This window comes from Lepisma saccharinum, chromosome 13, assembly GCF_977018435.1.
Source record: "Lepisma saccharinum chromosome 13, izLepSacc3.1, whole genome shotgun sequence".
NCBI lineage: Eukaryota > Metazoa > Arthropoda > Insecta > Zygentoma > Lepismatidae > Lepisma > Lepisma saccharinum.
In genome coordinates this window covers 5247290-5265606 of record NC_139241.1, presented here as the reverse complement: position 1 = coordinate 5265606, position 18317 = coordinate 5247290, and the positions used below count along the sequence as shown (strand labels likewise).

General features: G+C 37.7%; 1 protein-coding gene across 3 annotated transcripts in view; it reads right to left on the bottom strand.

The window, feature by feature from the left end:
* Positions 1–18317, bottom strand: part of LOC145996859 (uncharacterized) — a 111858-nt gene that overhangs the window by 78455 nt on the left and 15086 nt on the right. For all 3 annotated transcript variants that reach the window (XM_083133394.1, XM_083133396.1, XM_083133395.1), the window contains exon 3: positions 15779–16300. In XM_083133394.1, coding sequence (XP_082989520.1) covers positions 15779–16300 — 522 coding nt within the window. The remainder of the gene's footprint in view (positions 1–15778; positions 16301–18317) is intronic.

Below are 18317 nucleotides of genomic sequence, written 5' to 3'. Positions count from 1 at the left end.
CATCCATCGTCTTTAGACATAAGCTACTTTTCTATTGCCTACATAAGTAACAATCATCTTCTCTCAATCCCCCCACCGTTTTTCGTTCCTCTTCTATCTCTACACACTCGTTGATATGTCGTCCCGACAATGGTGAAGCGTTCTGACAGCAACCATGTACATCGCCTAAGAACATTTCGAGGAACGTCATCGTGTTCGCTCAACACACACCAAAATGGAGTATCTCACCTTCGACGGTCCCAGATGTATCCAGCTCATTTCTATTCTTTGGATACACGCTGACAGCTCGACTCAGTGGACTTCAGATTACCATACCTGTACTTTCAGACAGCAATTCTTCAAACAGCAGCTAGTATTCCTGATTCCTGTGCAACATTTTGGATAAGTACAGGCATGTACACAACTGTGCATCAATTCGTTGCCACACGCCATGCTATCTTCAGTGGTCCCTGCTCGCTGGACCCCCCTTCATCACTTTTGGTCTGAACTGTACTGATTTGCAGTTCACCAGCAAACCTACCGCTGTACAGTTAACATCAGTACTACAGTGCACAGTCAACATCAGAACTATCGCCGTACAGTCCACAGCAGAACTACCGCCATACAGTCATCAGCAGCAACTCAGCTAGCCACTCTAAAGCCGACATCCGAGTGTATGGTTCCAGTCACTTCCGAACCAGAATCGCACCCCTCTGCTTATGCCACCCTAGTTTCTGCGACTCTTCCCCCTTTTCTGAATCACTTCAATAAATATAATATTTAATGTAAACACCACAATTTTCGCACTTTGAACGTTGTGAAGTTTATGTAGTTTAATTGACTAGTTCGTATTGGGTAATATATCTCAAAACCGTACGAGAAGGGTTTCATTAGATTCATTTCTATCGTAATGCAACTTTATGCTAGTGTGTCCGTAAAGTGGTATATCAACTTGAAATGACACATGTTATATACTCACATTCACTGCTACGGGATACATGTGCTGCATTTTTTAACATTGCCAAAATAATCTCTTATTCTTTTAAAATAAAACATTATTTCCCCAAATCTTCAGCAGATATTAGCATCTAAACTTGCAAAGTGGTATACCTGGATATACCGTGTTCGTGCAGTGGCCATTTTTAAAGATGTGATTTTAAGGATCGTGTGAGACCTCTTTTGAACTGAAGACGTAAAGAATCTTATGGTAGTTTCAAGTCGGAGGTAGATCGGGAAGTGCGGCCCTACTTAACTACCATGTGAGACTGGCTTAACATAGTTTTTTTGCTTTTCAATAAATATTCCAGTCTGTATCTTTTTAAAAATATATTCCATTCCTTATTTTTTGGATCCTTGAAAGAAAGTTGTTTTAACATAAATTTCGTCGATCTTAACTATGCACAAGCTAGATAATGAATACAAGATCTTATATCTCTATTCTTAAATCTATTATTTTATCTATACGGCACTTTCTGCCCCCCTCAATTCCTCAAGAAGTATATACATTATGTGTAAAAATACTCTCAATTTTGCCACCCCTCCCAAAGAGGTATATGAAGTTGCAGCTTCTGGGGACAAACTTTGTATATGTTATGGAGGTATTAATATTTCCCAACACAACACACTTGAGATTGAGGTTTCTTTGATTGTTGCGTCAATAAAGTTTGAAAACTTCTTATAAAAAAGGCAAGGAAGACAGGTATTTTTTTTTTTAATTCATGGCATGGCATTTTTATGGCGACATATTTCTTTTGTAACTGCTTCTTTGTCCATGCTGCTACACAGTTTAATAGCTCCTGGATTAGTCGGTTAACTTGTCAAACAAAATGCAACTTAGGTAATTATTTCTTTTTTAAGAGGAATATATGTGGCAACATTTTTCATAGCTGCTGTGCAGTTTGAGAGACACCTGGAGTTGTCTGTTAAAATTGCTTTAAAAGAGGCAGGGGAGGTTATTTTCTTTGGAAAATGTCCCAATATCATGGTTTTTGTGCAGTTTCAAAGAATTTTAGATGTACAAAACTTGTTCACATTACAAACGTTTTTATTATTATTTTTTAATAAATTAAGCAAACTGAATGGAATATTTTATTTTCAGGCACGTATCAAGGTATATATTTCAGAGGCTGTGTGTCTGAACCAAATAATAACAATGATGTTTATAATTATACGTTAATATAATTTATAGGTTTATTCATAATTATGTGTAAACAAATTAATATTGTATTGTTATTATTACAATAATATTACATGTGTAATGCTACTTGGGTCAGGTTTCCTTAAAAAAGAAAAATACGAAAATGGTTGTAACAGCAATACCGACCTTCGGAAAATCACTTCCTGACATTTTGGGATCTCGATCAGTCTGGAAATACCGAATGGTCATTTTAAAAAGTCATTAATTCTCGACGTTTTCTGCATTGTAAGTGTCTGGGAATTATCGGAAATTGTTTTTTGTACCACAAATGCAAAAACAATCACTTAAGGTGAAAATGACATTTAGAATTCGAGATTTCCAGAGCTTCGAGAAATTTCAAACATTTCGGCCGGGAAATCGCGATTTTTTCCCGTCCCAAACCAAGTAATTCTGGTCGTGTCCGAAAGGTGCAAGACTGTACTTGAAGCGAGCATTCTCCGAGTATGGTCTTGGAGCACAGATTAAGTGCGGTCTTCAAGTCGTGGTCTGGAAGTGGAAGTGTTTTGAATTGTACTTCGACGGTAGCGCCAAATACGATCAGTAGATAAAACTGAGGACACGTTGTTTTCCCCGTGTTTAAAACACTTGTTTATAATCATATAAATCACATAGTATTTTCAAATGTTCCTACATACATTTCCACACATTAGAAGAACTTTAGCCAACAACTTGCTGACTGATAACACATATTTAACCCGTGAGGCTGGCTTTCTATCTCCACGATTTTAAACAAATGAACAATGAGTGTGGATATCACGTGACTTAGTCACCAAGCATCTGTGCTGAGAGCTGCATACTTGCATGCTTCTGTTCTTGGCGCTTTCGAACTGTACTAGGTGACATCACTTCCATCAAAACATACTCCAAGTATGTACTTCGCACCTTTCAGACAGAGCATCTGTCCCACACACCCCTAGCTGGTACATTGCAACAACATATAAAATCACATTGTTAAGATATGGAACACCACAATATAATGCATGTAGTGTAAAGCAATGATGCATATAAAGCTAGGTAGCTAACTCCGCCTCTCCGGAACGGTCGTGGGTTAAGCCACTCATGTGCACAGCCATGTAGGGCTGACAGAGAGAGACCCTCTATTGCGGCAGCTATGCTTACGAATGTTAATTTCGAGGATTTTACAGTTTGTGTGTTGGGAAGAATGTTGTAACGATTAAAAATGAATTTGTAACACAGTGTGAGTTGCTTTTATGCAATATAATTCATTCACTGCTATTAAATTAATGGAAAGTCAGACAAAAATACTTCACGTACCATGTAAAGTGTCTATTTTTTTACAGAAAGTAATCGGAAAGATTATACTTAGCAAGTTAAACGAACCACTGCCTTAATGCAACATGAACAACGATGTATTTAGGGTCGTCCAGGAGGTCCGGACCCCCCAAAAGACTTAACAAGTAATTCAAATAATGCAAATGTGTTTGTTTACCACTTGTTTATTTATTTCCACCGAACTTACAGGAAGGCAACGTTTATATTGCGATCATACAGCTTTGTATGGTAGTACCAAAGGAGATTTATGCACACTAATATTTATAATAATATGCATAAAATATTATTCACAAATTTTACTTTTTGTTAATTGAATGTAAATATAACATAGCTTTTTTTTGTTTTTCAATAAATATTCCAGTCCGTATCTCTTTAAAAATATATTGCAGTCTTTATTTTTTTGATCCTTGCCAGAAAGTTGTTTTAACATAATTTTTGTTGATCTTAACTATGCACAAGCTAGATAATGAATACAAGCTCTTATATCTCTATTCTTAAATTTATTATCTTATCTATTCATGTAATAACAACAATACAATGTTAATTTGTTTACACATAATTATGAATAAACCCATACACTATATTAACTTATAATTTTAAACATTATTGTTATTATTTGGTTCAGACCCTCAGCCTCTGAAATATATTTCTTGATACGTGCCTGCAAATAAAATATTCCATTCAATTTGCTTAATAACAATAAAAACGTTTGTAATGTGAACAGGTTTTGTACATCTAAAATTCCTTGAAACTGCACAAAAATCATGTTAATTGGACATTTTCCAAAGAAAATAACCTCTCTTGCCTTCTCTAAGTTTTAACGGACAATTGCAGGGGTTTTTCAAACTGCATGCTGCAGACAGGATTAGCATGTTTAAAACAAACTGTGTTAATGAATAGATCCTCTCGGGCTATCGACAAGGTGAGTAGCGGAAAATATTCCAAGTTTTCGACAGCTAACGTCACTCTCATCTTCAGGGTAGAAGTGCAGTTCTGAGCGTTAACCAGGTATAAATACATTCGTGGAGGGGGGGATCCCGGTGAAGATGGCGGACCAATCGGGTGGCGTGTCTGCTGAATGCACGCTTCTGGTTAACTAACGCTAACCAAGCTGGGTCCAGCTCGAGCCCCGTGTCACGATTAAGATTATCTTTTCCTTCATGATTGGCTATTGCATCCTTGATTATGTGGTCCCAGTAGTTTGAAGTTTTGGCTATGCATTCTGTAGTGCTGAAATCTGGTCTATGTCCCTCGTTGATTGAATGTTCTGCTAGACCCAACTTTTCAGGATGGAAATACTTGATGTTGCTTTGGTGTTCTTCACAGTGCATTTCAATTGTCCAACCCATCTGCCCAATGAATGCTTTCCCACATTAGCAGATAATATGGTAGACTACCAGTGATTTGAGTCCTAACTCGTCCTTGGGGTTACGTAGTAGGCTTCTGATCTTCGGAGGTGGTTTGTGAATGGTTTTTATGTTATGTTTCTTGAGAATACGACTTATAACTCCGGAGAGACTTCCGGTGTAAGGCAGGATGGCTATCTTCTTGTCAGATTTGTGTGGGTTCCCTGGAGTGTCCGTGTCCCCTGGTGTGTCTGGATTTCCTGGCATGTTGGGATTCCCCAATGTGCCAGATTCCCTGATGTGCTGGTCTTCTTCGACACTACTCGTTTTAATGTTAAGTTGATGTGTGTTCCGAGTACCTGTTCTGTTTGAAAGCCGTGCAAAAATGCTGTATTTCTTCTGATAGATGCTCCTCGAAACTGATGGAGATGGCTCGGTGAAATAAAGTAGAGAGTACTATAGCTCGTTGAGACGGGTGGTGAAAACTGTTGGCATTGAGGTGTGCCGGGCAGCCTAGTGCTTTGTCACCGTGGAGTGTTGAGAAATGTACACGTCGGGTGACCTCGAGCCTGTGAAGACGTTTCTTGGAGTAACGCGAGTCTACCTTAAGACAAGCATACTCCCGATGTAATTCATGAAATATAAAGCACGAAGCAAAGATATCCAAACCAATCACAGACTTGTTACAAGGAAATAGGAAATGTTCTTGGGAAAAAGAACAAGAAGAGAGTTTACAGAAGATGAAGGATGTAATTGTAAACAGTCCTGATCTCAAGAGTCCTGACGTTTCGAAACAGTTTCACTTGTTTGTGAACTGCGCTGACATTGCACTTGGTTATATCGTTGCTCAGGAAGACGATAAAACTAGGAAATAGCACACTGTTGCATTTGGGAGTAAGGAGCTGTCTGAAACTCCGCATTCTTATTCTGTCACAGCGAAAGAATTATTTGTGTTGATAATGGGCCTGGAGAAATTTGAATATTACTTTCTGCAAGCACCGGAAGTGATAGCTTATACTGACCATTCTGCGCCCGTGGATATCTTAAAATCTTCTCAGATTCCGAGCCACATAAACAGAATGATAAACAGGGTGACCAGTTTTCCAGTTACCGTAAAATACATTCCCGGTAGAAATAAAACAGTGGTTGACTATTTGTCGAGGATTGAAGCGGGATTCTCTGAAAGGAAGAATTACATTGGATCTTCGGTTGCAGAAGAAAATTATCCGATAAAGGATATCAAGCCTGAAGTATATTTCAGATTAGAGATGCCGGATGGGACAATAATGGAACACCATGAGATTCCTAAAGTCGAAGGCAAAGTGTGTCAAAAATTAGACTGGAAGCAGATCAGGAAAATGAAAGCAATGTTTACAGATGCAGCTGGCAACACTGTAGACAGAAACTGCGCCGCCCATAGATCATAACGATAAAGAGATGTGAAAATTAGAAACACAGGGGGATCCTTACTTGTCGAAATTAATTGGATGTTTAAATGGTGACGAAGTTGAGATAAAGGATGCTTGAGAGAAGAGAAAATTTGACTTTTATCTGCAGCATTCCTGTCTCGACGATGATGGACTGCTTTACCATTTCATTGACGAAAACACTGGACTTTATCCACCGTTTAGCTCCAGATTGAAGCTGTGGGTACCAGACACGTTCAAGAGTGAAGTACTTAAATCTTCGCGAGATGATTTATTATCTGCGCACTTAGGACATGGAAAGACATTGTTCAAGGCTCTAGAGAATTATACTTGGGACAGAGTAGTCAAAGATATTAGTAACTATTGCAAAACTTGTATCACTTGTCTTCAGTATAAACCTGACAACAGCAGAAAGATTGGCTTTATGAACTCGAGGAAAGCTACTGTGCCTGGATACAAAGTATTTCTGGACATTTTTGGACCAATGCCTACAAGTACAAAAGGGAGATACAAGTACTGTATGGTCATTCAAGATGAGTTCTCAAGTCACATAAGTTTGACACCGCTTAGAACTACAACAACGTTCTTGAATTACTGTTTTCAGTCAGGTTTCCCAAAATGCGTTGTCAGTGACAACCAGAGTGTATTTTGAAGCAAACTGTATTCACAAATGTTGTGTTCTGTGAATTGCAAGCCGGTTTATATTACGCCATATAGACCGAAGGGAAACAAATCAGAAGCAGCGATTAAGAAAATCAAGCAAGCACTGGAAAAGTTCTGCAATGAACACTCATCGTGGGTGGAAAAAGTGGACACTATAAGTTTTGCCATCAATAATGCAACAAATTCGATGACTGGATTGAAGCTGACATTCTTTGGACGTGATTTGTACATGCTGCATGACACTCGGAAAAAGGAGCTTCAGAGGGAAGATGGAACCAAGGAGGACGTCACATAAGAGAGACAAATGGATTACGTCATACAGTAAAGGAAAGAATGGGCTCGCTTTCGAATTTGCAAGAGAAAAAGAAGAAACAACAAGGCAAAAGGCATCCAAGGCCTACAATAAGGGTAGAAGAAGGGTTAATGTTAGTGTTGGAGATCGAGTAATGCTTCAAGAGCACAGGATTGCGTGCTTTTTCCCAAAATTCGAAGGGATCTACAGAATTCTGAAATTCACTACTCCAAATAACGTTGTTTTGGAACAGGAGGGTGAGGGGAAGAGAGTTCTGGCTAACGTTGACCAGCTGAAGGTCATTCCGAGAAGAAATTTGAGATGAGTGAAGAAAAACAATCGTCTCTTAAGTTCTACTCTGAGATCCATCTGAAAGGGAGGGGGTAGATGGGATTTGAAAAATGACTGATGAAAGGGGAGCCAAGTGGCTGACTGCTAGTTTGTACAGTAGTAATTAAGTTCCTGATTTATTGTCGCTACATATTACAGTCTGGAAAATTTATTTCATGTGAATGTAAGATTTAAATTTTGGACTGTTGGATTTCATGTTATGTAAACCTTTTACCAATAAAAGGAGATGAATATTCTAAACATGAAAACGTGAGATTTTCATCGCTAAGAGAATACTGAAGGATGGCAGTTTGATGTCCAAAAAAGGAAGCCATTTTGAAGTCGGGTCATGTGATCGAACGATAGAACCTTGGAAAGCATTTGAAGCTGAAATTCAGCAAGAGTCGAACCAAGTACTGCGGAAGTCACAGATGCAAGGACTAGGAGACTATGGAACAGGATGGACCGAGGAGAGGCTGAGCAGGAGCCATACATGTTCTTTGGGAGGTGGAGGAGCTGAATCCGCCTGCACCTGGGAGCAGTCCTGATGACCAGATGCCCGAGATGTCCAGGAGTTTCCAGGATTCCGGAGGAATAATCCATGGGGAAAAAGGAAATTTAGTGCAGTGAAATCGAGACACTTCTTTTTCAGAGAGAGACGATTGTGATGCGTAGTGAAAATAACATTTTCATTGAACTTTCTCTTTCAGATACAATGCTTAACTTTTCTTTTTTAACCTTTAAGACAATTCACAAAGACTGATATTTAAATTTCAGACTGAATTGTAACGCTGGGGAGGGGGAATCTGTTACCCTGCCTTGTGTCAGGGCAACAGTGTTTTTTTTTATTGAAATATTTTAATACTATGTTAATCAACTAGGTAATTAAGTGTATAAAATACGTATGTGTGATTAGTGTAAATCTATTTATTATGCATTTTTTAAGGTTCGTATATTCCATGTATAGAAACCATGTAGCTCTCCGTTCTTCTTAGTGTCTCGAACGTTCAGAAATAGGTGGGCGTTTTTAGCTGTTAAAATCAAAACTTTTGAGAGAAGGGCAGATGGCAACAGACCCCAACCAAACATATATAAACTCCCAGATGAGAGTGGGGGAGGTAGGCTGTTGGGAATGTGACTTGGAAGGGAGAGGCTGTTTCACTTCGGTCAGCTCGGATCGGAGAACACTATCTCCCCGCAACGGATGCTGTAAGAGATTGGACTGACGGGCAAGCTAGTGCCTTGGTGTCCAATTTACAGGTAAAAAGTAGTTTGTACTGGATGTTATTTTGAAGTAGTTATGGTGCACTGGGCAGCCTAGTGCCTTATCACCGTGGAGTGTTGAGAAATGTACATGTCAGGTGACCTCGAGCCTGTTAAGATGTTTCTTGGAGTAACGCGAGTCTACCTTGCGACAAGCGTATTCCCGATGTAATTCATGAAATGTAAAGCACCCAGGTAGTACAAACAATAGAGATTTCAAACATCAAAATTAGAGTTTTGGTCCGATAGTTAGACAAATGAACGTTCGGATACGACTTTTATATATTTAAATTTACATTAATTAAACTTTAGAAAATACACAAAATTTCTGTTTTTAATTTCATAGTTGCTGGACAAGGTAATTTATCCCCCTGATCAAAAAGGTTTCCTAAAGGTTATGAGTTGTCCCTTGGAATTTGTAGTTAATTATATAATTATGTTGACTCGTTGCAACCCACGTGCATTGTCGTACAAAGAAAGATAGATACCCCTAGACAAATCAAAGTAGAGTACGAAATGCTCCGAACCTCGAGTGCGGAGGTAAAGTGTGGAGGCCAGGCAGGTAACACAGTATTCACTGTATCCCAAGGATCCATCTGGCTTCATCATTCATAAGCTTCAAGTCTTACTTAAAATGTATTAAGCAACTTGTTTTAAACATTTAAAATGCATAGCTTTGTTTTTCACAAATTTCTAAAACATTTAAAACAAAGTGTTTTAGACATGTTGTTTTTTTCAGACTTGTTTTAAACACATTTTGATACTTAATGTTTGATAATTTGTGGTTATTTGCATGTTTTGTAACTATGCCTTTTTATTCAACATGCCATTGTTTATTGTGCATAAAAATCTGTTTAGTGGCTTAATATGTATACTGAATTAACAAAGAAACATATCGTGATGAATACCTGTTGGTTACTTTTATAACAGCTAGCCATGGATTTTTTTACCAGTGTTTAAAATATTTTTAAAATTGAATACTACATGGATGAAATTGTTTTGTTACTCACTTAACACACTGCAAAATGTGCACATTGTTGTCAAAGTCAACATCTTCTTGACATGCCACTCTCTGGAAAAATTCTAAATGTGCCCATGATAATAGTTGTCTTCTGATTCACATTTTTTTCTTTTGCTCCATGTCCTTAACTTTTATGCTTCATCCTTCTGTATTCTGCATGGTATTATCTCTCGATTTTCACTTTTCTCTTCCTTACTTCAATCTTCATAATTTTATTTATTCCTTCATCACTATTTATCTCTTATTCCTATATGTTCTTTGATTCATTGTTTGAGTTGGTGTTTAAGTCCACTTTATGCACTCTAAGGCTAATCGGGACTGGACCTACAGTTTAAAGTGCCTTCACCTGGTATCGAACCCAGGACACCTTCACGATAAGGCAACGATGCTACCACTGTGCCATGTTCTGTAATGAATCTATTACTGAAGGAGCACCATTCTGTTTGCAGGATTTCTGTAACTTTACTCAGTAAATAAAAAAAAATAACGAATTGATAAATTCCACTTCTATATTCTCAGGAAATATCACCCCCCTCATTTTCGAATTTCAAAACAAGCCATTCTTTGGACTTGCTGTTCAATTATTGTCTATTACACATTTCATATGAGTGAATAGGTAAAGGTATTTTTCCCCCATGTATGTAGCACCATACCATGAAGGAACATTTAGGGAACGTAGGGGTAGGGCCGCACATTTTTTCGATCTTGGCCATTTTTTGAGGTGATGTGATCAGCACCATGCTACAGCAATCTTTAGCCCACAAGGTTGTCCCTAGTAACCCACTGACTTGAGGCTGGGTGAGTCCAAGGGCAGCTTTATGCAGGGACAGGGCCAGAAAAATTCCAAGCATTGATCACTTACAATCAGAATTGAAGCCGGGTCTTCCGCATGGCAGTCAGACACCCTACCTACTAGACCACTGGATGCCATGGTGTATCTTAAGAGTATCATTTTGAAATCTGAATAATCAACAGATAACAGCTTCCCCCAACAAAGAAACTTATTTCATGTGACCATGAACCATGTATGCAAATGTTGTCGATGCATATCTCTTGAACAAGAATTATCACTGACCAGAAATCAGTAGATACCCTATTTAAGAATTTTACAATTGGCATGCATTCATAAGCGTACAGGTCCACTTAAGAAGGTAGTTGAATTGTGAATGATGGGTAGGTAGCAGGGGTACATGCTTCTCTGTGGCTGTAATGAGGAAATAATAATTATATTTTGTAAATTTGTTTTGGGTTTATGTTAGCCTATGTTGGTTAGAGAGATGGTAATAAATGTATTTTGCATTAAATTTTGCAGTACTAAGCTTCCTATATATAGTATGGTATGTCTAAAATGTAAATGTGTCATAGCCATGTTAACAGTGACACATCACCCTTATAACACATGAGATGGCAAGAATAAGCTACCAAATAAGTCTACTTCTGTATTGCGGGGCTTCACAGGCTAATACTACTTGTAAAATAAATTAGTGACAAAGATCAGGTAGATTAATCAAGCTTCCATACTGGCTTCCATGACAGTGTGTTTAGCAGACTGTACTATGATGCTAGGAGTCATGGATTTGAATCCCGGCCTGGCCATGGATGCTTGTGAGTGTCCATTCATCAGTTTTATCACATCACCATTCATCCCCATCTTCGCGATTACCCACAAATGGCAGAAAAGGAAAGTAAAGTAAACCAAATCAACCAAGAATGCTAACAAACATTTAGAAAAACTTACAACTCAACCTATCCTGCTATGACAATGGGAAGTGATATGTGACTGGTTCAGTTTTCTAAAGACAGAAGCTAGAATCTCTTGTAGAACTTTACTGCTTTTCTCTTATGTTTTTGGGATGCAGAATAATTAATGTATTGTCTTTACTTATATATAAAACTATTAATTTTCCAAACCTAACTACAGAGTCATGTGTTCAAAAATTTTTGTCCACATAACATCTCAAATACTACATTATACTGTAAAAAATAGATTTTGGTACACTTTCTAGAAACTACATTTTACCACTTTTCATACACATAAAAAATGTACACTGTAATTAATATGATACTTGCTTTCTTCTATGAGAACTCAGTTTGCAATATGTTGACACCAAAAAATATTCTAAAAAGTAGTTTTTTCTCTAAGAAATGTTAGCTGTGTTGCAAATACATGATGTTAAATCAATGAATAACAAAAAAAAATAAAGAAAGAAAAGAAAACCAGATCCAACTCCTATATTAGCTTTTCAACAATATGAACAATTATATAAAGTAAAAAAACTTACTTTTAACAGTGCAAGTTTGAACACACACATGCTGGAGTTAGTCTTGGCAAGTAAAAAAAAAAAAACATTTTTCATTCAAAGGGCACTAAACATCACCATTCAGTTAATGAATTCACAACACTAGCCACCCACCTACACCGTCTACTTTATTGGGTAGTGTTTACAAATCATGTAATTACTGGAGTCTTTCATCACTGGTGAAGGGTACTGTTTGTTGCTATTTTACTCTTTCAGAAGGGGTTCATTTTAACCTTTTGAGTCCCAAGGCCATTTTCACATGTAACCCCCTTGGTGCCCGAGCAGATTTTGAGCAAAATGCAGAAATTCAATTAAATGAGTGTAGATCGGAGACTAATTGCCCTAGAGAGATGAGTGATATACCGTTGTACGCGGAATGAACCAGAGATTCAGACTATATGAAATTTATGCAAATTCGGTGTATATGTCGTGGGGGGAGGGGGCTAACTCTCAAAATTCCAAAATTTCGGAAAAAAAAAATTGGTTCCCCTACCCCCCCCCCCCAAGAAAAAAGTACATGACAGTGTCGACATGCACATGGAAATGATCGCTGACATGTAAGGAACACAAAAATATTTGCATTATTATCATATGACCAATGTAACTTCAGTTGTACCCCAAAAAGGAATGGTCGGGACGCCACTCATTCAAGCTTCAAAATGCAGCGGAACCTTGAAATGACTATAGCTCAGAAACTAAATGCCCTAGAGATATGAAAGATATACCGTTGTACGCAGAATGAATCACAGATTTAGACGATATATAATGTATGCACATTCAGCATATATATGGAGGGGGAAAGGGGGGAAATCCCCTGAAAATACTTTTTTTTAAAAATGGGGTTTCGCCCCCCCCCCCCCCTGCCCGCCCGAAAAAAAGGATATGAAAAGTTCAAAATCCACATAGAAATTATCGCTGGCATGTAAGAAACAGAAAAATATTTGCATCATTGTCGTATGACCAATGTAACTTGAGTTGTACCCCCAAAAGGAATGGCCACTGATTCAAGCTTCAAAATGCAGCGATACCTTGAAATGACTATAGCTCAGAAACTAAATGCCCTAGAGATATGAAAGATATACTGTTGTACGCAGAATGAATCACAGATTCAGACGGTATATAATTTATGCACATTCGGCGTAATATGGAGGGGGAAAGGGGGGAAATCCCCTCAAAAATACTTTTCTTTAAAAAAATGGTGTTTCCCCCTGCCACCACCACCCGAAAAAAAAAGTCAAAAATGCACAAAATGCAAAATTTATGCAAATGTGGTGTATATATGGAGTGGGAAGGGAGAAAACCCCAAAAATTATTTTAAAAAATTGTCACTTCACCCAAAAAATGTCCTAACACTTGGGCACAAAACGACACCTATGCACAACATTCACGGACGAAAAGCTAGAACGCAGTGAAAAATGAGCACTGATTCTTACAGCTGCTGGAAATTCAATTTTTAGACAATGCAGGGTAACCCCTGTCGCAACTTGTGCTAAAAAAAACAAAGGTTTCCTTCAGCACGCTTCGAAATTCCATTCTCACAACGCAGATTCAGCAACAAGTCTTCCCCCTTTCCCCACCCCCTGCTTAAACCCTCATGGAAAACTTTCATTTTGACATCGGATACTGATAAACAAGCTTCCTTCGAATGCACTTAGCAGGAGGGAGTGAAAAGCATTGCTTTAGAACAACAAAGCCGGTCTTCCTTTGTCAGCAAAAATTTGACCTTGAAAAGAGACGCAAAAGAGAAGTTTCTTTTCCCGCCTTTCCCCCTCCATTTTCTTGAAGACAAAAAAAAATTGCAAAAAAACATTTCTGTTAAATACATGTGTTAGGTGGCCGCGGTGGCTCAGTCGGTAACGCGTCTGACTACCATGCTCAAGGTCCCGGGTTCGATCCCCGGCCGGTTCAAATCCGGGAACTTTTCTAACGATGGAAGCGGCCACGGCACCCACCCAGCGTCGAATAACATGGGTACCTGGGGGAAACCCTGGGGGGTAAAGGCGGTCAGGGGCGTGATGCTGATCACATCACCCCCACTCACGACCGGATCAAGAAAGTGTGGGGCGTTACCCCACACCCCCTATATGCCTTCATGGCATGGTGCTATGCACAGGGGAATACTTTACTTTACTTTACTTTACATGTGTTAGGAACAATATATATAAAAAATCGAAATTCTAGCCAAAAATAGAAAAGTTATAACGTAAAAACTACGACCTTGACACAGTGTCTCGATCGAGATGCTTGGGACCCTGAGGGTTACATTTTTTCAGTATCTCGATCGAGACGCTTGGGATCCAAAAGGTTAAGACAGCTTTAACTTTTTACTTTCAGCTGCCTACAAACGGCACGACATTTTCAACCAAACATGATGAATACAACAAATAGCTATTGCCTGGTTCATGTTCATGATGGAAATAGTTCTACCTGCAATATTTAATGACATCTCATTGGCAGACTCAACAGATGTTAGTAAAAATTATACCAGAGCTGTAACACCCCAATGAGAGGGCATTCCAACAGTGAACAAGTGAAGTGAATCATAAGACAGGTCATGAAAAACAATTAAGGGAACTTCAATACCAACTACCAATACCAAGTAGATATCTTGTCTGTAACCAAAAGGTCTCATGTTGAAGTGAAGATAAGAGTAAATACAAAATTTCAGTTCTTCTCTTCAACATTTTTTTGCCATTATTACTTAACTGATTGATTGATTCGGTGTTTTAAGTCCACTTTATGACGCTACAACTACACTACAACTTTATGACTTAAATATATCAGAGAATTCTGAAATAACCTCAAGGCCTATTGACAGTGACAAAGTACTTCTTTGTAGCTAATGAGTAGTGATTATTTCATGTTCAGCTTTTATACAATTAACCACTGTCTGAAATTCGCATATTTGTACATACCTACGTTTCGGAGATTGATTCTGTCTCCATCCTCAAGGTACTGTGCTATTCTATAATTAATCATTTGTTAGTAGTCTGCGGACATGTGATATGCTTGGAGCAGGCATTGATGACCGAATATATATGATATAAATCTACTGCATGGGAGGATTATTTTTCGATGGTCGACACTCCACTTTGGTGGTCATGTAAGTGTAAAATGCTAGGGAGGATTATATTTGCTGCAGCTCAATTTCCACAATGTCAGAAAAATTAGCAGATGTTACTGGTAGTAATCAAGTTGAAAATTATGTTCAATCTTTTTCAGTGCTGCCTATGTGCAATGGTGAGTCCCTCAATGGTTGTGGACAGTTCTCCTAGTACATGTACTATGCTGTTCCTCCTTTGTATGCTGACTGGCCAAACGAGGGTTGGTAATGTCTTTGTAAAGTGATGTAGATGTTAGTGTTTATATTTCATACTTAAAAATAGATCTTGACATGACCACCACACAAGCTGGAGCCTCAGCCAGCAAAAAATAATCCTCCTACGCAGTAGATTTATATCATATATTTATATATTCGGTTATATTGATGCCTGCACCAAGAATATCACATGTCTGAGGGCTACTAACAAATTAGAAAGTAGCACACCTCTTTGAGAATGGAGACAGAATCAATCTTCCGAACATACATATAAAACAGTGGTTAAAAGTAAAAAAAAAAAAAACTCAACTGTAACATAGCACATTGTAATGTAGATATTGTTCTCACCTGGAATTAGTGTCTTCATCTTTTACTGAGTAGTTCAAATCCATGTCTGTCAGATTTATCTCATTTCTTTCTTCAGTTTTAATAGTTGGGTTTTCCTCATCATGAGATTTCACATCTTCCTCCTCCTTTAAATATTCTCGTTTCATAAACGACACTTTCTTCTCTTCTAATTCAAATTTAATTTTTTCCAAATTGAATGTGTTTTCCCCTTCCTTGGTTTCTGATTTGCAGACAACTAATTGTTCTAACATATTTACGTTTCTAATTGAAGCAGGTTTTGTATCTGGTAAAATCAAAGGATCAACTTTATCCACTTCATTCTTAAAAATGTCGTCCACTTCACGAATGCCATAGTTGTGCACTGATGCTTTGTGATAGTCTGTATATTCTGCTTTCAAGGAAGAACTGGCATTTGGGAAGTCTGACATAGAGTTGAACTTCTCAATATGATTTTGCTGTGAAGTGGTGAAATAGACTTCCCTCTCACATACCATTTCTGTGTTGCCAGTTGATATACGTTCACTGAAATTATCAGACATGAAAATATAATCATTAAAAAAAAATAAAGGTTATCAATGAAAGTAAGAAAATATTTACTCTTGAAGTTAGTGGGAATATTTAGGAATACAAGCATAATGTCAAGAAAATGAGGTTAAGTAGTATGAAAAGAAGAGCCAGTATAAGTTTGCACTTAAATATACAAGGTGGCCAAACTAAAAGAGGTACCATGTCTTATAAACAACATACAGACAATTCACTCATTTATTGTATATACAGAATACAGAGTAGGAAAGTCTTATTATGAAAAACAATGTACTGAACATTCAATAGGTCAATAGTTCAAAAGAGGTGCTGAAAATGTTCAACATGAACCTCGATACACAACTCAGCACGTCTCAACATGTTCCTGGAAACTTTGCCAATTTATTTGGTGTGATTTCCGGAATCGCATTGGTGAAACCATGCTTCGTCTGAGTGGAAGTAAAGATGAGGATCCAGATAACCATCAGCAACATTCGTGAGTAACCATTCGCAATAGTGTTGTCGTTGTCCATAATCCGTAGGTTTTAATGCTTGCATCACTCTTACTTTGGTCGCATATGTAACTGCTCCAACATGTTCTGGCATGACGTTCGATTGATGTTTAGTTGGGAGGAGAGACGTCTAGTTGATTTTCGTGGACTCCTTACCATAGCCTCATGAACACGTTCAGTATTGTCTGGCGAACAAACTGTCATTACACGGTTACGTTTGGCGTTAGTGACTGAACCTGTTGCTCTAAATTTCGTGATCAACTTCTGCACAACACTTTTTGCAGGACCAGCTGTCTCTGGATATTTTATCGTGAACCTTTCATTTACAGTTCTAAACGATTTACATCCGAAGTACATTTCAACAATGAACACTCTTTGTTCGATTGACAAAGGCATTCTGCAGCACTTCACAACACGCTTCAAACAGACTACTGACAACGCAGCACTGATCACTCAATCACTGCTCGACATCATGTGACCCCGCTCGAGCGCCACCCTAGAGGTAAGAAATAACAACACGTCATCACACAACATGTGAAAAAAAATTCTTGTAACTTAAATGCAGCTCTTACTTGCTTAATGTTCTTTTTATATCACGTATAACATGGGGCCTCTTTTATCTTGGCCACTCTACCTGTAGAACACAAAGTTAAGTGTTCATATTTTCACATGAATATCTGTATACAAATTATAAATAGATATCATTTCTCAAGTATATTCTATACACACAATGCAATTTCTAACATATTTAAATAATGGAATTAATTTCTTACATCAATCATGCTGCAGGGTATTACACTGAGGGAGTTTGAAAAACATATTCATATGATTTTTCTTCCTACTTAAGGAGTCCACATTATTGTATGTGTTTAACATGGATAGTTATGGATGAAATAATAATACTATCACAAAATGTATTTAGAATTTTAATTAAGAGTCATTCTGTGTGGAAGTGGACAAACAAGGTTAATTTTACTTTTATTCAATGTATCACTTATTACACATCAAAATAAACGGAAAACTATGCAGAACTTGGAATTATTAATGAACTTGGAATTATTAATAAAAACATTAGTTTTATGGCTTTTAGATATTGTAAAAATGCATATAATCTGATCCATTAATGTTTTAAATTTGCAAGTTGGCAACACTTGTGTATTTGTTATTTATCTGTCGGTTTTCCACAAGTGTGAGCTCCTTACAGCTCCAGAAAGGTTCGTTTGACACTTTAACACAATGAAACATAAATGTAATGTATACAAATTAAAATTTTATTGTTTCATGTCAAACCCACCACAAAAAAATGCATATCCTTTCTTATTGGCAATATACTTCATTGTATAAAAGAGAAGCTTTGTGAAAGTAAGGTTACAAAACTCCTCAACATGGCAAATGCTAAGTGACATCTCTAAAATTCCATTAATTGCACCTTAATCAAAGTGCTAACTAAGGTCCAGGCTAAATATCTATCCTGATGGGAAAATTTGTGAATAATTATCTTCTCC